The sequence below is a fragment of the Moschus berezovskii genome, chromosome 1, assembly GCF_049115385.1.
Source record: "Moschus berezovskii isolate FMDL1 chromosome 1, NW_MosBer_1.0, whole genome shotgun sequence".
In the NCBI taxonomy this organism is placed as follows: Eukaryota; Metazoa; Chordata; class Mammalia; order Artiodactyla; family Moschidae; genus Moschus; species Moschus berezovskii.
This window is the reverse complement of record NC_142460.1, coordinates 34,072,388-34,090,151: the sequence shown is the minus strand read 5'-3', so window position 1 is coordinate 34,090,151 and position 17,764 is coordinate 34,072,388. Positions and strand designations below refer to the sequence as shown.

The window sequence follows — 17,764 nt, the reverse complement described above, 5'->3', positions numbered from 1 at the left end:
CATTCCTCCAACCCCCTCCCTGAAACAACTGACAAATTGTTTTCTGTATCTATGAGCCTGTTTCTATTTTTGCTATGTTTGTTCATTTTGTTTCTCAGATTTCACATGTAAGTGAAATCACATGATATTTGTCTTTCTCTGTCTGCCTTAGTTCACTAAGCACAATATCCTTTAGGTTCATCCAAGTTGTTACAGATGGCAAAATTTCATTCTTTTTTAAGGCTGAGTTGTGTATATATATATATATATATATATATATATATATATATATAAACACCATATATATTCTTTGTCTGTTAAACCCAAAAGATTTAGACTACTTCGTAGAGAAGTAATCATATAGGTCATTCTGTCAAGTCAGTTCATTTCTCTTTCTTGGTTCTTGCCTCATTGCAACAAAATGTGAAATGCCGGACTGAAGGTTTTAAAACAACACGCAGTTTACAGCTCAGCTCAGCTCAAGCAGACAGATCTTTTATTAGACAGACACTTCCAACATATGCGAGCAGGCTTACCCCAAAGGAGTCCTCCTCTTTTCCCTCTTAAAGGCTTCCCCCTTTTTATATTTCCAGTCTCCTCCTTTCGGTTATGCCCTTGCAAAATAGGGCTTGTACCCACTACCGATCAATGAAAGGGAATACAAATGGGCATATGCTCAAGGCTGACTGATAAAACTGCGAGTTATATAACAGCAGGCTCTGTTGTTTATGTCTTCCCATATTCAGTCTGTCATGTGTTAGTTGCTCAGTCATGTCTGACTCTTTGCTACCCCATGAACTGTAGCCCTACAGGCTCCTCTGTCCACGGGATTCTCCAGTCAAGTACAGAGGAGTGGGTTGCCATTCCCTTCTCAAGGGGATCTTTCCAACCCAGGAGGGATCAAACCTGGGTCTCCCACATTGCAGAAAGATTCTTTACCATCTGAGCCACCAGGGAAGGCCCACTCAGTCCGTTATAATCAGATGTAGAATATTTATGAACCCTTAATGGTCTCCTTGCTATGAAAGATTACTTGGAAAAGCCTCTGTGATTAGGTTCCATTCACTGTGTGCCCTAGGGTCCACATGCAGGAGTTGGAGAAGTCTCTCTGATTGTTTTGTAGCGTATCTGTGAGTTCTCCTGGGTGTGTCTGGGATGGGTTTCAGAGACCAACTTGCATCACGTTCAGCCAGGCCATCCCTCATTGTTCATGCGTAACTTCCTTGTTAACAATCCCATTTCCTACTACCATGATGAGGGAAAGCATAGGATCTGTGGGAACACAAAGTAGTGAACCTAACCCACAACTGAATGTTGTGGAAAAGCTATTTTAAGTTAGTGTGGAGCTTAGTTTTGAAGGCAGCCAGGTAGAGGGAAGGGCAGGCACATTGCAAGGTGAGGGAAAACCACAAGCAGATATGTCTGTAATATTTACCAAAGTGCCAATATGAGTCACTATTTATCCAGTCCTCTTTTGAGAGCCATTAAGTTGCTTTGAACTTTGTTATTAGATAATGTGCTAAAAGTCCTTTATATTAACATTTGATAATGCTTATACTTCTTTTCTCTGGAGAGATATTTAAGACTGCACTGCAGAATCTTAAGGCTTTTGTGTTCCTGAGGAATTGTCCCAATTTTTTTCTCTTCAGTAATGTATGATAAAGTCCACATAACCAAAATGTTGCTAGTACTTGATATTATAAATCTGTTCCTGGGTTGAACAGAAATTCAACTGACCCTGGTTAAAGTTACCCCAGATCATCCCATACCTACAACTTAGTACTAGAATAAGCTTGATAGCTCTTACTCCAGAGCCCTCGTTCTTAATAACAGAATAACACCTTCCTCACAGGTTATTAAAAAAATTCAGTAGAATAAAATGTATAAGCTTACTGTCATATAGAAAGTATTCAATAAAAATTTCATACTTCTTTATGATGTTGGCATTAAAACCATACAGAAGAACATATAGAGGACAAGAATATTTAAATAATTATCTATGCATTTGTACCAGAGAATGTAATTCTTACATTACATATCTGCTATATAATCTGTTGATATAACAAAATTGGGAGCAGGTCATTATTAAGTAATTTGAGTAGTAAAGCAAAACTTTTAATTTGTACAATTTTAAATTAATAACTTATCAGAGATATTAAGTTCTAAATAGTTAATATCAGTAACAAGAATAATCAGTTTAAATACCAGGAACAACAACAACAAATCTATCAGCAGCATTTTAGCTAGCACTTTGTTTCAGATCAGTTCAGTTGCTCAGTCAAATCCGACTCTTTGCAACCCCATGGTCTGCAGCACACCAGGCTTCCCTGTCCATCACCAACTTCTGGAGCTTACTCAAATTCATGTTCATCTAGTCAGCGAAGCCATCCAACCATCTCAGACTCTGTGATCCCCTTCTCCTCCTGCCTTCAATCTTTCCCAGCATCACGGTCTTCTCCAGTGAGTCAGTTCTTTGCATCAGGTGGCCAAAGTATTGGAGCTTCAGCTTCAGTGTCGGTTCTTCAAGTGAATATTCAGTACTGATTTCCTTTAGGACTGACTAGTTTGATCCCCTTGCTGTTCAAGGGACTCCCAAGAGTCTTCTCCAACACCACAGTTCAAAAGCATCAATTCTTTGGTGTTCTGCTTTCTCTATGGGCCAACTCACATCCATACATTGCTACTGGGAAAAAACATATCTTTGACTATATAGACCTTTGTTGGTAAAGTAATGTCTCTGCTTTTTAATATGCTATCTAGGTTTGTCATAGTTTTTCTTCCAAGGAGCAAATGTGTTTTAATTTCATGGTTGCAGTTACCATCTGCAGTGATTTGGGAGCCCAGGAAAATAAAGTCTGTCACTGTTTTCATTGTTTCACCATCAATTTACCATGAAGTTATGGGACTGGATGCCATAATCTTAGCACTTATTTTAGGATTATGTTTTTTATGAAAAAGTTGTAAATATGAATCCTTTCAATTATGCAGTCAAGCTGTTGAGACTCCAAAAAGGCATAGTTGATTGGCATTTGGGCTCCATCATACTTCTAGAATGGAACAAAACAAAAAACATGTCTATGTAGCGCAACTAGGTTTTAAAATTAGGTTTTTACGATGAAATAATATAAGTTGTTTTTTTTTCTGTTTCTCTCACCTATAACTATAGTGGTCTAGTGTAGGGGCCTGAAAATTGAAATAGCATTATAGGAGCTAACATTCAAATAAATATTGCTGATTAATTTAAAACATATCTGCTTATTTAATACTGGAAAAGACATTTTAGGAAATATTTGTTGTGACATTGCCATTTCAATTTAAATTTTATGTCTGTTTTAAACTTTTTTATAGGAGAAATTATATAACTAAGCCAAGGCTGAAAAATGACCTAAGACCATAGATTTTATTAAGTTTTATCCTAAACTCTCATTTATAATGAAAGTTGTTTCAGAAATATATTTCACATATGTAGAGAGCCATTAACTTATTGGATGAAAATTTTTGTCAGATTATTAAAAGCAAACAACTGTGAATGTTAATATTTCATATTTTAATAATTGGCCAACTTTGTTTTTGTTTTTTTTATCCTAACTCAGAGCTTGGCACACAGTCTATCAATACATATGTGTGCTGAATACAGCAGTGTATTTGCATGGCACTTTACCACATATATTCTCTCACTTTAAAAAGCAAAGAGAACATGAAGAGAAGAGGTTAAAGTCATTGGATTGGGAGAAAAAAATCATGCTTCATATTTCTCTAACGGTACCAGGTGCCAGGGTGTCTCTAATAATGGGAGAATCTGTAGCTTGAGAGGGCAAGTCCATCTTGGGAGAAATTACAGTGATTTTCCTGGAAGGAATGTGTATAAAGCCAGCAGTTCATGCAAGTCACATTGTCCCAACAAACCCCTCCTATCCTCAACCCTGAAGGACACTGGAGGTCAAACAGGGCTGATATCCATCAGAAGTATCAGAGATGTCAGCAGAGTCCTCTCGGCCACACTCTGGCTTGATGCTACAAAGTTCAATGGGTTTGCCCCTGACAGTCCAGGACAGAACTGCTGCTGACAATTAAATTGGCAGAGTTGGTGGCTAATTCAGTGATACCTACCCAACATGACTGTGACCTCTTTGTCACTTTAAAGTGACTATCTCAAGGCATGTGCACTCAGTGGGACTTCTACTTAGTCCCCACTCTTACTGAGCAGCTGGCAAGAGTATTTCAAGGCAGTGGGGTTAGAGTTGGGGTTGCCAGAGGTGGAAGGAGGAAACACACCCTGCCTTTCTTAGTTGGGAGGGAGACCCTTTCTATTAGATCTAGACAATACTTTCTGGGACTTTCAAGAGGAAATGCAACTGCTTCCCTGGTAATTGGTAATTGGCCAACTTTGAATACTTTATATTAAAATGATTTCATGAATCAGTCAAATGATATATTTTCACGAATTCTAATATCACATATTAAATATATGCAATTCGAATTACTGTGGCTATTTTTGTAGTCAAAATGATTACTATTGTTTATACTAATTAAATGTCTATCTTAAAGTAAAGGTCTATAATGTTATATTGCTTTACAGATGCTCCCAAGTTCATATCAAATCAAACAATTTATTACTCTTGGGAAGGAAATCCAATAAATATAAGCTGTGATGTGAAATCGAATCCACCAGCATCAGTCCATTGGAGAAGAGAGAAATTAGTCTTGCCAGCTAAAAACACCACTAATTTAAAGACATATAGTACAGGGAGAAAAATAATATTAGAGGTAAGTCTTCATTACATATCAATAAATTATATTATTTTGGCAGTTATCTACTATTTTTAAATATATTTAAATATCTTGATATATAAATTATTTTCTGTGATTCTGTCCTATAATATACATATACCATATTGTATATATTTCATGTTTATTTGCTTAAAGAGAAATTTTATGCATTTGGGTCATTGTCAATTAATGGTTAGTGTCTCACTATTTACTTATATGGGCTTACTTATATATATATATATATATGGCTATATAGCAAAAGTCGTTATTTTTCATGAATTTATATTTGAAAAACAACAATTGTATCAGGAAAAAGTAGGGAGAAAGAATGAATAGTTTATCAGTTATTGAAGGCCAAAAGTTCAATTTCAGTGTTACTACTAGGCATTGAGTTTGTGATTCCATTATCCTGCTTCCTAGACTGGCATATATAAATGCTATCTGCTGGCTACATATTTACAAGTTCCTAAATAAACCAGATTTGCTTGTTCATTGCCTCATTTCATTTTATATTTTACATTAAGATTGTAGATAATTGTTTTTATACTGCCGAGTACCTGGCCTTTAAATTCTGTTTGAATACAGTATCTTTTAGTTATTAATTGTAGATTATGTTTGTATATCAGTTTCCAAAGTTTATCTGTCTGTGACAATGATCATCAGTCCTTCTAATTTATGATGCTTTCATAACAATTGAGAATCTTTCTCAAATAGCACGTTTAGCTAGAAAGATGCTATATTTTCTCTACTAGTTCAATATACATAAATTTTAATAATGTTTGTTTTACAATAACATTTGGAATCTTTATTGCATTAACTTAAAAGTGTTCTCACTGGTGCCCTGTTAACTCTTTCACCTAGTAATTGGACTTAGTAAAACATTTGTTTGATGGAATGATTTCAATATCACTTCCGCCAAATGTTTGGATAATTGACTGATTATCAGAACACTTTGTCTAAATCTATTTCAAATACATTTTTTTTGGTATCTGTATTAGAAGTATTTATTGGCAAATTGACAGAGAACTAAGTTTCGCAAAGACTTTTGACCAGACTCAACTGCAATTTTTTGTATTTAACCATAGTAGAAAATTGAGGTTAGGTTTGGGACAGTGTATTAGTGTGATAGGGCTGCCATAACAAAATAATACAAACTGGGTGGCTTAAAAAATAGAAACTATTTTTTCACACATTTCTGGAAGCTAGAAGTCCAATAACCAGGTTCCAAAAGGACTGGTTTATTGCAAGTCTCCCCTTGGTTTGCAGATGGGTGTCTTTTCACTGTTACTCATATAACCTTCCCTCGGTGTAGGTAGAGAAAGAAGAGAAAATGCTCCAGTGTCTTTTCTTCTTATAAGGACACCAGGTCCCACTCTTGCGATCTCTTTTGCCTTCTTAAAGTTCCTACCTCCAAATATAGTCACATTAGAGATTAGGGTTTCAGAATTTGAATTTTGTCAATAGGCACGATTCAGTCCATAACAGGTAGACTTACGTTCGAGTTTAAATGACAGACTAATCTGTAATTTCAGCTTTATTTCATCTTGCCACTTTTCAGTTTCTGGAATAGCCCATAATTCTCCATAGTTGATATGAGCAACAATTTATAAATTGACATTTAAATATTGTATTAATGTAAAGTTCTCATTCTCCCAAAATGCCATTTCTCTCAACACAAAAGTGAAAACTAAGCAATTTTTGTTTATACATAGCCTAGAAATCTGTTTCTTAGTGCACTCACCTTGAGCATAAACTTTTTATGTGTATACTATTTTCAAAAATTAAGTTTAAATCCTGAATAAATAACACAGATGTGTAACATAAACAACTTAAAACACTAAAGCAAAATAACAATAACAACAACAATAAGAAGCAGTAATAATATTACTAATTTTGAATTAGTAGCTCCAGTGTTCTTGCCTGGAGAATCCCAGGGACGGGGGAGCCTGGTGGGCTTCTGTCTATGGGGTCACACAGAGTCGGACACGACCGAAGTGACTTAGCAGCAGCAGTAGCAGCAGCAGCATACACAGTTCCTTAGGATGTACATTATAATGATTTTTCTCTATAAATTATTGGAGTAGTTACATAATTGCTAATACTTAAGAATATATAAAAATAAAATTTTTAATTTTACAATTAATAATAATCTTGTTAATAGTAGATTCTTTGAATTAGCAAATTTTTTCTTTGATTACATACATATGTTTGTTTTTAATGTGAATTTTTAAAAATAGCAAAACATTCTATAAATCCTTTTGGTTCTTGCCAATAAATGTATTTCTCAAGGCCTTACAAATTTGGTCATTTGTTTTCCCTATGTGGTCCCCTGAGGTAATAGGACAGCTTTTTAATATATGAGAAAATTTGATTCAGAAAGTTTCTAATAGGTAGATTGGAATAATATTCTACCCTTAAGGGTTTAGGAAATAGCTTACAAATTCCTTTATTAACATTGTTCTTTCAGTTTATATTTTGGTGTTCAAAACAACACTTGGTATTTTATTATATTCTATCAAAGCCCAACATCTGAAGTAAACTTGAATTATTTTAACTGCATATTAAAATATGAAGAAGTAGTATCGTAAGTAGATGTTTCTAGTACTTATTGAATAAATATAAGTAATATTTTATATATTAAACATAGTTAATATGAATATATATTAAATAAATATGAATTATATCCTTTGTTATATATTATTATGTGTTTTGATAAAATCATCTATTATTTCACTATGCTGGCATTGAACTTTTAAAAACCACTTATTGGACTCTACTGCTTTCCTAGAATACACTAAATAGGCTGGAGGGGACATGATTCGGCCCAGTTGTCTGATCTCTTTTTTTTTAATAGTCTGTGCTACTAGGGATAGTTTCTCTATTTATTAATCATAGAGCATGATAAAGAAATTACTTATTTCAGCTAGAATTACAAAGCCTTTGTCTTTTGATAAGTGAACTCCCAGGAACATAAAATCAAAGCTGAACTGAGCCTTTTAAAATGTGTTCCAGTTAAAATAGGCATATTTAAGTTACCTTATTGATCTTGAGGAACTGTACAATAGTCAGGATTCTTTGTCACGGCCATCCTGTATTTGCATTGCATATATTCAGTACACATTCTTCCCTATGGGATATACAAATGACTTTCTCATATATTTGTAGAATAAAGACATTTTTTATTAACATTTCTGAGTAGTAAAATTATTTTCTAGTTAAGTTAACCTAGTATATTATAACCTGAATGTATGAAAAATGAATATTTTAGTCACTTAAAAGTACTTATATATGAGCTGTTAAAGCTTCTAGTCCTTAAAGCTATGATCTTTTCCTAGATGGACATCTGACTAGAAGATGAATGACACCACTTTTTGTACCCTTTCAGAATTATCATCTTCAATGAACCTCCAAATTACACTTTTAGTTAATAGCCTCCCATTATCACAAAACCATTTCCCCCTTTTGGGATAGACTTGAAATTAACAGCAACTCTATTGTACACTTATTCTCTCTTAATAATAGTTATTGGAATTGAAAATTATATCTTTACAATCACCAAATCTCTTTTCTGAATTGATACTTCAGAATTTTGGTACATTAGAATTACAGGGTTGGTCCCACTGTTCAACAATAGAATCCCAGAAGGTTAACTTAATTATGGATTTCAAGTGTGTAAGGACTTAGGTCAACTATTTTCCACCTAAACTGAAAGAGAATGATAGGAATTGAACAGCAACAGGGGCAAGATACTGTTATTAGATATCAAGATAATGTGCCTGCCAACAGGGATTGGTACACAGGGAAGTATTTTCTAGCAAAATACCTTCCTGGAAAGATTTTTATTTTAAATAGATTCTCACCCTTTCTTAATATTTTATGTTTAATAAAATTGCAAGAGGAAGACAAAGCTGTGATATTTTGAACCTCTCTTAAACTTTAAACCTGCCTGATCGAAGCCAGCAAGGTAGAAAACAGAGTTAACAGTGCTTTTGTTACAAGATTCCTATTTTCAAAGTCATCTGTAGCAATTGCAGAATACGTATTTTTCAATCTATACTATTTTCTGAACTTTACATATATAAATATCTAATGATTTTTCTCTTCAATATATGTAACAAAATGGTAGTATTTATCTACTTAATAAATCAATAGACTAACTGTAATTTACCTGGTCCTAAGGGTCAGACACGACTGAGTGACTTTACTTTCACTTTTCACTTTCACACATTGGAGAAGGAAATGGCAACCCACTCCAGTGTTCTTGCCTGGAGAATCCCAGGGAAGGGAGAGCCTGGTGGGCTTCCGTCCTGGGGTCACACAGAGTCGGACACGACTGAAGTGACTTAGCAGCAGCAGCAGCATGGATGGCTGGATGGCATCACCGACTCGATGGATATGAGTTTGAGTGAACTCCGGGAGTTGGTGATGGACAGGGAAGCCTGGAGTGCTGTGATTCATGGGGTCACAAAGAGTCGGACACGACTGAGCGACTGAACTGAACTGACGGTGGGTTACAGTCCATGGGGTCTGTACACATGCACACACATGGATAGTACGAAACTATGGATTATATCTTAAAAAGAGAGAATGCTTACTTGATACAGAAAAAAGAGTATGGCAAGGAGTTGTCAGTAATTGTATATATATGAAGATAGTAGTGATGCTAGAGACTATTTTAAAACTTCTGTGATATTGTTTTAAAATTGTGAAACTTTGATTATTATAATTATTTTAGATTGCACCTACATCCGATAATGACTTTGGACGATATAATTGCACAGCTACTAATCGTATAGGAACAAGATTTCAAGAGTATATTCTTGCTTTGGCTGGTAAGTAAAATGTAGTAATTTCTGATATCTTATAAAATATTTCTGGAAGTAAATAGTTTTATATTTTCATAATCCTGATACAGGTTACTATGAGAAAGATAGAACTGGTGCTTAAAAAATTGTAACAGTTCTATATGATACAGTGAGGACTTAGATTGTATTCACTAATCAAGATTAATTTTCATTCTGATTCTGATTCCCCCAATTTTATATATGACACATCTACAAAAGTGTTAAGAAACATATGTCTTAAGAAATCAAAGTATAGTCATGTAAAGTAAGAGTCTTGTAAAAAAATAGCAATAAAATATATCTTTAGAGAAATTAAAGTTAATTTGTTTTAAAATTCTAAAATTGAAAGAATAAATAGTAACTTTATTGTTAAAATTTAGAGTTCTATGACTTGCTGAAATATGTTTCATTTTGTATATATAAAACATTCCAGTTCTTCTCTTAAAGCTTAAAATATATAGATAAAATATTGTGCAGATTAAAGTTACCTTAACTAGAAATCTAGCTATGTTTTTATTTATATTTATATATTTATAGATAGATTTTGCCATTAGTTCAAGACTGATTAGAAATCTGGAAATATCCATTTTTATACTTTGCAAAGTTCAGATAGTGTAAATATAATTTATTATCTTCTAGGTCCAGGTAGGGAAATATCAGAAAATTACTGTAATATTATATTTTAATAGAATAACTTCCATGAAAATATTTTAAAACTTTTTCAAATTATATAACTGTAATTTTATATTGTTATGAAGTATTTATTTTGATATGTAGATATATCTTAAAGTCATTAGTTGTGAAGATCGAAAGGGAAATTTAAAAGTTATGAAGCTAATAATAATCAAGTTATTATGTAACTGGAAAATCTACTCTTCTCCAATTCAGGTTTTACTTTACTACATTAGGGGTAAAGGAAGAGAAGGATTCTGTGGAAAGGTTTTAGGGAAGGAAATTATAAGGAAAAAGTTAAGATTAGAGGGAGTTAAGATAGAAAGGAAAAGAGGCAGAAAATGATGAAATAAGGGAGAATATAAACCAGTGTGTACTGTCTACCAGGAAGTCATTAGAAAACTAATCCCAGTGAAAATCAAGTAGACCGCATGCAGTTAGTCATATGAATAAATCTTTGTACAAGGAAACTAAATTCTAGAAAATGAAATGTGTTAAATCATATCAAATTCATTTATAATAAATTGAAGTATTAATTGTAGTAATGAGAAGCATCCACTACTCATGTTAATTCCAAGCTTCAGAAAATTAGGTAAATGTCCTTGTAATTAGTAGAAACTGTTTATAAATAATAGTTAAACATATGATTACTATATATATTAGAGTTAATATAAATATATTAACATTGATGTACTATTATATATTGCTTTTTTGAAAAATGACCCTTTTTTCTATAAGGTAGAACTTGGTAAATGACCTTTTTAAATTTTTTTTAGTTTTTGGAAATTCATAATTCAAGAAACTATGAAATATAGAACATTATACTGATGAGATTTAAAGTCTTATTAAATTCATTACATAATATCTATGTAGTTTCATATCTCATACTACTCACAGTAATATTTTTCATTAAGATATTTTATATATATCCTTCTAATGAAGATATGAAATTACTGAGTTTCCCTCTTCCCAACTATAATGAAAAAGCATGGAGTCACATCGAGTCAAACATGACTGAGCAACTAACATGATAAAATTAGAAAATGTGTATTCATGATGAGTTATTATGTTTCTGGAAATATATCAAATGCTCCAATTATCTTCATATTCCAAAATTTTGTGATGAATACAGGCTAAAACTTCGTTTCAGAAAAAGATTCATTCAACAGAAATTGTTATGAACATATAAAAATGAGTTGGACACTGTCTTGGGTGGGAAACATATATCTAAATATCAACGTTAATAAATATAATTCCTTTTATGAGACTCCTTTATTTAATGCTTATAATATTTATTGTTTCCTACAGAATTCAAACACTGAATGTATAATTTTATTTTAAATAAAATATTATGAGAAACATTATACAGAAATTTAAATATTTCAAAATATTTGTTAATACCACAGTTTAATATTTCATTGGTCTATTTGACCTAGTAAAAGGTCAAGATCGTTTGACTTACCGTGTTTTACCCTGTAACGTATTACTTTGCTCCTAAAGAATGATAAATTAAAGCAGGCATATTAGGGTAAAAATTTGTACTACATATACAGTAAAAAAAGAAAAAGATACATTTTTTATTTCAAAACTATATTCTCTTTTCTTCCTTTCCTTCCTTTTTTTTCCCCTCCTGAGTAATTAAGTCCTACACCTGGCTTCCCTGGTGGCTCAGATAGTAAACAATTTGCCTGCAATGCAGGAGACCCACGTTCGATCCCTGGGTTGGGAATATCCCCTGAAAGGAAACGGAGGTAATCCACGGCAGTATTCTAGACTGGAGAGTTCCATGGACAGAGGAGCCTGGTGGGCTACAGTCCATGGGGTCGCAAAGAGTCAGACACGACTGAGTGACTAACACTTTCACCTTCATTTTTCGCATCCAAGCAAAGTGGGTATTTTTATGTGGGTGTGGTAGGGCATGGCAACCCAGCATATGATGTTTGACATTGAATGTAATGAATGGAGTTAAACGGTTTTCATTTGTTCGGTGTGAGGTGTTGGTGCTCAGGCTCGGTGAAATGATATGCCAATTTTAAGACAGAGACAGCAACCCAGAGAAGAGTATGGGAGCCTGATCAGAGTAAGGAGGGTTTTCAATAAAGAAATGGGGGCAGTGATGAATGATTAATTTCTGCAGTTTGTAGGGTTAGCGTGGCTAATATACCGTGGCTAATAAAACAAATATAATTATCTCACCTTTGGGGAAGAGATCAGTAAATGCAAAAACGAGAATGATCCAGAGCTGATGATTGGGTATTGGGGGTACTCTGGTCTTTTGTACATAGCTGGCTAGAGAAAAGAAGTGGAGGAATGAGTGTGTGTGTGTTCAACTACTTCTACAGGGTGCTTCCTTTTGCCAGGAATGTGATTTAGAAAAGAATTTTTAAGATAATTCTACACATTGAGAGATCTTGAGAACTACAACATCCCAATAACAAAAGAGCATGCTTGGCAGCCAGATCTTAGATATTAAGTATCATTCTTCACTGCGAGTATAGTCAAAGCTATGGTTTTTCCAGTAGTCAAGTATGAATGTGAGAGTTAGACCATAAAGAAGGCTGAGCACCAAAATTTGACACTTTTGAATTGTGGTGCTGGAGAAACTCTTGAGAATCCCTGGGACAGCAAGGAGATCAAACCAGTCAATCCAAACGGAAATCAACCCAATATATTCATTGTAAGGACTGATGCTGAAGCTAAAGCTCCAATACTTTGGCCACCTGATACGAAGACTGGACTCTTTGGAAAAAGACCCTGATGCTGGGAAAGATTGAAGGCAAATGGTGGAAATGGTAGCAGAAGATGAGATAATTATATAGAGTCACTGACTCAATGGCCATGAATTTGAGCAAATTCCAGGAAGTAGTGAAGGACAGGGAAGCATGGCGAGCTGCAGTCCTTGGGGTCACAAAGATTCGGACATGACTTAGCAACTAAACAATAACAGCAGCTGAGGGTAGCTTGGTCTCTTTTTAAAACTGGCTAATTCTAGGACATCATAGATGATTAATGCACAGTAGTATCTGATAATGGGATAACAATCTTGTTTATTATGGACATTGTATTTTATTAATTCATAAATTTCACTTGACTTGCCACTTTTTTCCTTCAAGTCTTTTCCTACATCTTTTTTTCACACAAGCTAATATTAGGAGACCTGCTGAGATCTCCTGTGCTATGCTTCACAACTGATTTGTTTTAACCTCAGTTCAGGACTCTGTATTTGCCCCTATTAAATTTCATCTTATCCATTTGAGCTCATCCTTTTAACCTATTGAGATCCTGTCAAATCCGATATTTTTGCTCTTTCCAAGATTGATTTAATTCACAAATATCATGAAGCAGTCATTTGTATTTTCACCTATGTCATGGTTCAGCCTATGCAAGTCATTTTTAAGAATAGACCTTCTTACAGGTTAAGTTGGATCAATTGAATAGAATTCTGTTGATATGTAATTATAGTCAATCTACTTGCCCTTGTACCTGGACTACATTTTATCTAGATCCTTGTCCCATAAAATGTGAAAGCAGGTTGAAATCAGTTCATTGGAAAACACACTTTCTTTTTTTTTTAATTAATTTATTTTAATTGGAGGCTAATTCCTTCACATTATTGTATTGGTTTTGCCATACATTGACATGAATCTGCCCTGGGTGTACATATGTTCCCCATCTTGAACCCCCCCTCCCACCTCCCTCCCCATCCCATCCCTCTGGTTCATCCCAGTACACCAGCCCCGAGCATCCTGTATCATGCATCAAAATTGGACTGGCGATTCGTTTCACATATGATAAAATACATGTTTCAATGCCATTCTCCCATATCATCCACCCTTGCCCACTCCCACACAGTCCAAAAGACTGATCTAAACTTAATCTGTGTCTCTTTTGCTGTCTCGTATACAGGGTTATCGTTATCATCTTTCTAAATTCCATATATATGGGTTAATATACTGTATTCGGAGAAGGCAGTGGCAAGCCACTCCAGTACTCTTGCCTAGAAAATCCCATGGACAGAGGAGCCTGGTGGGCTACAGTCCATGGGGTCGCTACTAGTCGGACAAGACTGAGCAACTTCACTTTCACTTTTCACTTTCACACGTTGGAGAAGGAAATGGCAACCCACTCCAGTGTTCTTGCCTGGAGAATCCCAGGGATGGCGGAGCCTGGTGGGCTGCCATCCATGGGGTCACACAGAGTCAGACACGACTGAAGTGACTTAGCAGCAGTAGCAGCAATATACTGTATTGGTGTTTTTCTTTCTGGCTTACTTCACCCTGTATAATAGGCTCCAGTTTTATCCAACTCATTATAAGTGATTCAAATGTATTCTTTTTCATTGCAGAGTAATACTCCATTGTGTAAATGTACCACAGCTTTCTTATCCATTCATCTGCAGATGGACATCTAGGTTGCTTCCATGTCCTGGCTATTATAAACAGTGCTGTGATGAACATTGGAGTACATGTGTCTCTTTCAATTTTGGTTTCCTCTGTGTGTCTGCCCAGGAGTATGATTCCTGGGTCATATGATAGTTCTATTTCCAGGTTTTAAGGATTCTCTACACTGTTCTCCATAGTGGTTGTACTAGGTTGCATTCCCACCAACAGTGTAAGAGGGTTCCCTTTTCTCCACACCCTCTCCAGCATTTATTGCTTGTAGACTTTTGGATAGCAGCCATTCTGATTGGCATGAAATGTTACCTCATTGTGGTTTTGATTTGCATTTGTCTGAGTATGAGTGATGCTGAGCATCTTTTCATGTGTTTGTTAGCCATCTGTAAATGTAAAAGAAACAGAAGAGACCATAGCAAAAATCAACAAAGCCAAAAGTTGGTTCTTTGAGAGGGTAAATAAAATTGACAAACCACTAGCCAGATTCATCAAGAAACAAAGGGAGAAAAACCAAATCAATAAAATTAGAAATGAAAAGGGAGAGATAACAACAGACAACACAGAAATACAAAGGATCATAAGAGACTACTATCAGCAATTGTATGCAAATAAAATGGACAACTTGGAAGAAATGGACAAATGCTTAGAAAAGTACAACTTTCCAAAACTGAACCAGGAAGAAATAGAAAATCTGAACAGACCCATCACAAGCACGGAAATTGAAACTGTAATCAGAAATCTTCCAGCAAACAAAAGCCCAGGTACAGACAGCTTCATAGCTGAATTCTACCAAAAATTTAGAGAAGAGCTAACACCTATCCTACTCAAACTCTTCCAGAAAATTGTAGAGGAAGGTAAACTTCCAAACTCATTCTATGAGTCCACCATCACCCTAATACCAAAACACATAAAAGATGCCACTAAAAGAGTACTACAGGCCAATATCACTGATGAACATAGATGCAAAAATCCTTAACAAAATTCTAGCAATCAGAATCCAACAACACATTAAATAGATCATACATCATGACCAAGTGGGCTTTATCCCAGGGATGCAAGGATTCTTCAATATCCACAAGTCAATCAATGTAATATGCCACATTAGCAAAATGAAAAATAAAAGCCATATGATTATCTCAATAGATGCAGAGAAAGCCTTCGACAAAATTCAACATCCATTTATGATCAAAACCCTCCAGAAGGCAGGAATAGAAGGAACATTCCTCAACATAATAAAAGCTATATATGACAAACCCACAGCGAACATTATCCTCAAAGGTGAAATATTGAAAACATTTCTCCTAAAGTCAGGAACAAGACAAGGGTGCCCACCCTTACCACTACTATTCAACATAGTTCTGGAAGTTTTGGCGACAGCAATCAGAGCAGGAAAAGACATAAAAGGAATCCAAACTGGAAAAGAAGAAGTAAAACTCTCACTGTTTGCAGATGACATGATCCTCTACACAGAAAACCCTAAAGACTCTACCGGAAAACTACTAGAGCTAAACAATGAATATAGTAAAGTTGCAGGATATAAAATCAACACACAGAAATCCCTTGCATTCCTATACACTAATAATGACAAAATAGAGAAATTAAGGAAACTATTCCATTCACAGTTGCAATGAAAAGAATAAAATACTTAGGAATATATCTACCTAAAGAAACAAAAGACCTATATATAGAAATTATAAAACACTGGTGAAAGAAATCAGAGAGGACACTAATAGATGGAGAAATATACCGTGTTCATGAATTGGAAGAATAAATATTGTGAAAATGAATATATTACCCAAAGTAATTTATTAGTTCAATGTAATCCCTATCAAGCTACCAATGGCATTTTTCACAGAGCTAGAACAAATAATTTCACAATTTGTATGGAAATACAAAAAACCTCAAATAGCCAAAGCAATCTTGAGAAAGAAAAATGGAACTGGGGGAATCAACTTGCCGGACTTCAGGTTCTACTACAAAGCCACAGTCATCAAGACAATATGGTACAGGCATAAAGACAGAAATATAGATCAATGGAACAAAATAGAAAGCCCAGAGATAAATCCATACACCTATGGACACCTTATCTTTGACAAGGTAGGCAAGACTATTCAATGGAGAAAAGATAATCTCTTTAACAAGTGGTGCTGGGAAAACTGATTCAGTTCAGTTCAGTTCAGTTCAGTCGCTCAGTTGTATCTGACTCTTTGCGACCCCATGAATCACAGCACGCCAGGCCTCCCTGTCCATCACCAACTCCCGGAGTTCACTCAAACTCATGTCCATCGAGTCAGTGATGCCATCCAGCCATCTCATTCTCTGTCGTCCCTGTCTCCTCCCACCCCCAATCCTTCCTAGCATCAGACTCTTTTCCAGTGAGTCAACTCACTTGTAAAAGAATGAAACTAGAACACTCCCTAACACCATACACAAAAATAAACTCAAAATGGATTAAAGATCTAAATGTAAGGCCAGAAACTATCAAACTCCTAGAGGAGAACATAGGCAAAACACTCTCTGACATAAATCACAGCAGGATCCTCTATGACCCACCTCCCAGAATATTAGAAATAAAAGCAAAAATAAACAAATGGGACCTAAGTAAAATTAAAAGCTTCTGAAGAGCAAAGGAAACTATAAGCAAGGTGAAAAGACAGCCTTCAGAATGGGAGAAAATAATAGCAAATGAAGCAACTGACAAAGGATTAATCTCAAAAATATACAAGCAACTCCTGCAGCTCAATTCCAGAAAAATAAACGACCCAATCAAAAAATGGGCCAAAGAACTAAACAGACATTTCTCCAAAGAAGACATACAGATGAAAACACACTTTCCTCAACTAAATATAAAACTAAGTTTCTCTTCAGTTCAGTTCAGTCACTCAGTCATGTCCGACTCTTTGCGACCTCATAAACTGTAGCACGCCAGGCCTCCCTGTCCATCACCAACTCCCAGAGTCCACCCAAACCCATATCCATTGAGTCGGTGATGCCATCCAGCCATCTCATCCTCTGTCGTCCCCTTCTCCTTCTGCCCTCAATCTTTCCCAGCATCAGGGTATTTACAAATGAGTCAGCTCTTCGCATGAGGTGGCCAAAGTATTG

At 35.1% G+C, this 17,764-nt stretch overlaps 1 protein-coding gene across 2 annotated transcripts in view; it reads left to right on the top strand.

Annotated features, from left to right (window-relative positions):
• NCAM2 (neural cell adhesion molecule 2) overlaps window positions 1-17,764 on the top strand; it is a 579,580-nt gene that overhangs the window by 458,331 nt on the left and 103,485 nt on the right. For both annotated transcript variants that reach the window (XM_055421878.2, XM_055421887.2), the window contains exons 10-11: window positions 4,559-4,746; window positions 9,485-9,581. In XM_055421878.2, coding sequence (XP_055277853.1) covers window positions 4,559-4,746; window positions 9,485-9,581 — 285 coding nt within the window. The remainder of the gene's footprint in view (window positions 1-4,558; window positions 4,747-9,484; window positions 9,582-17,764) is intronic.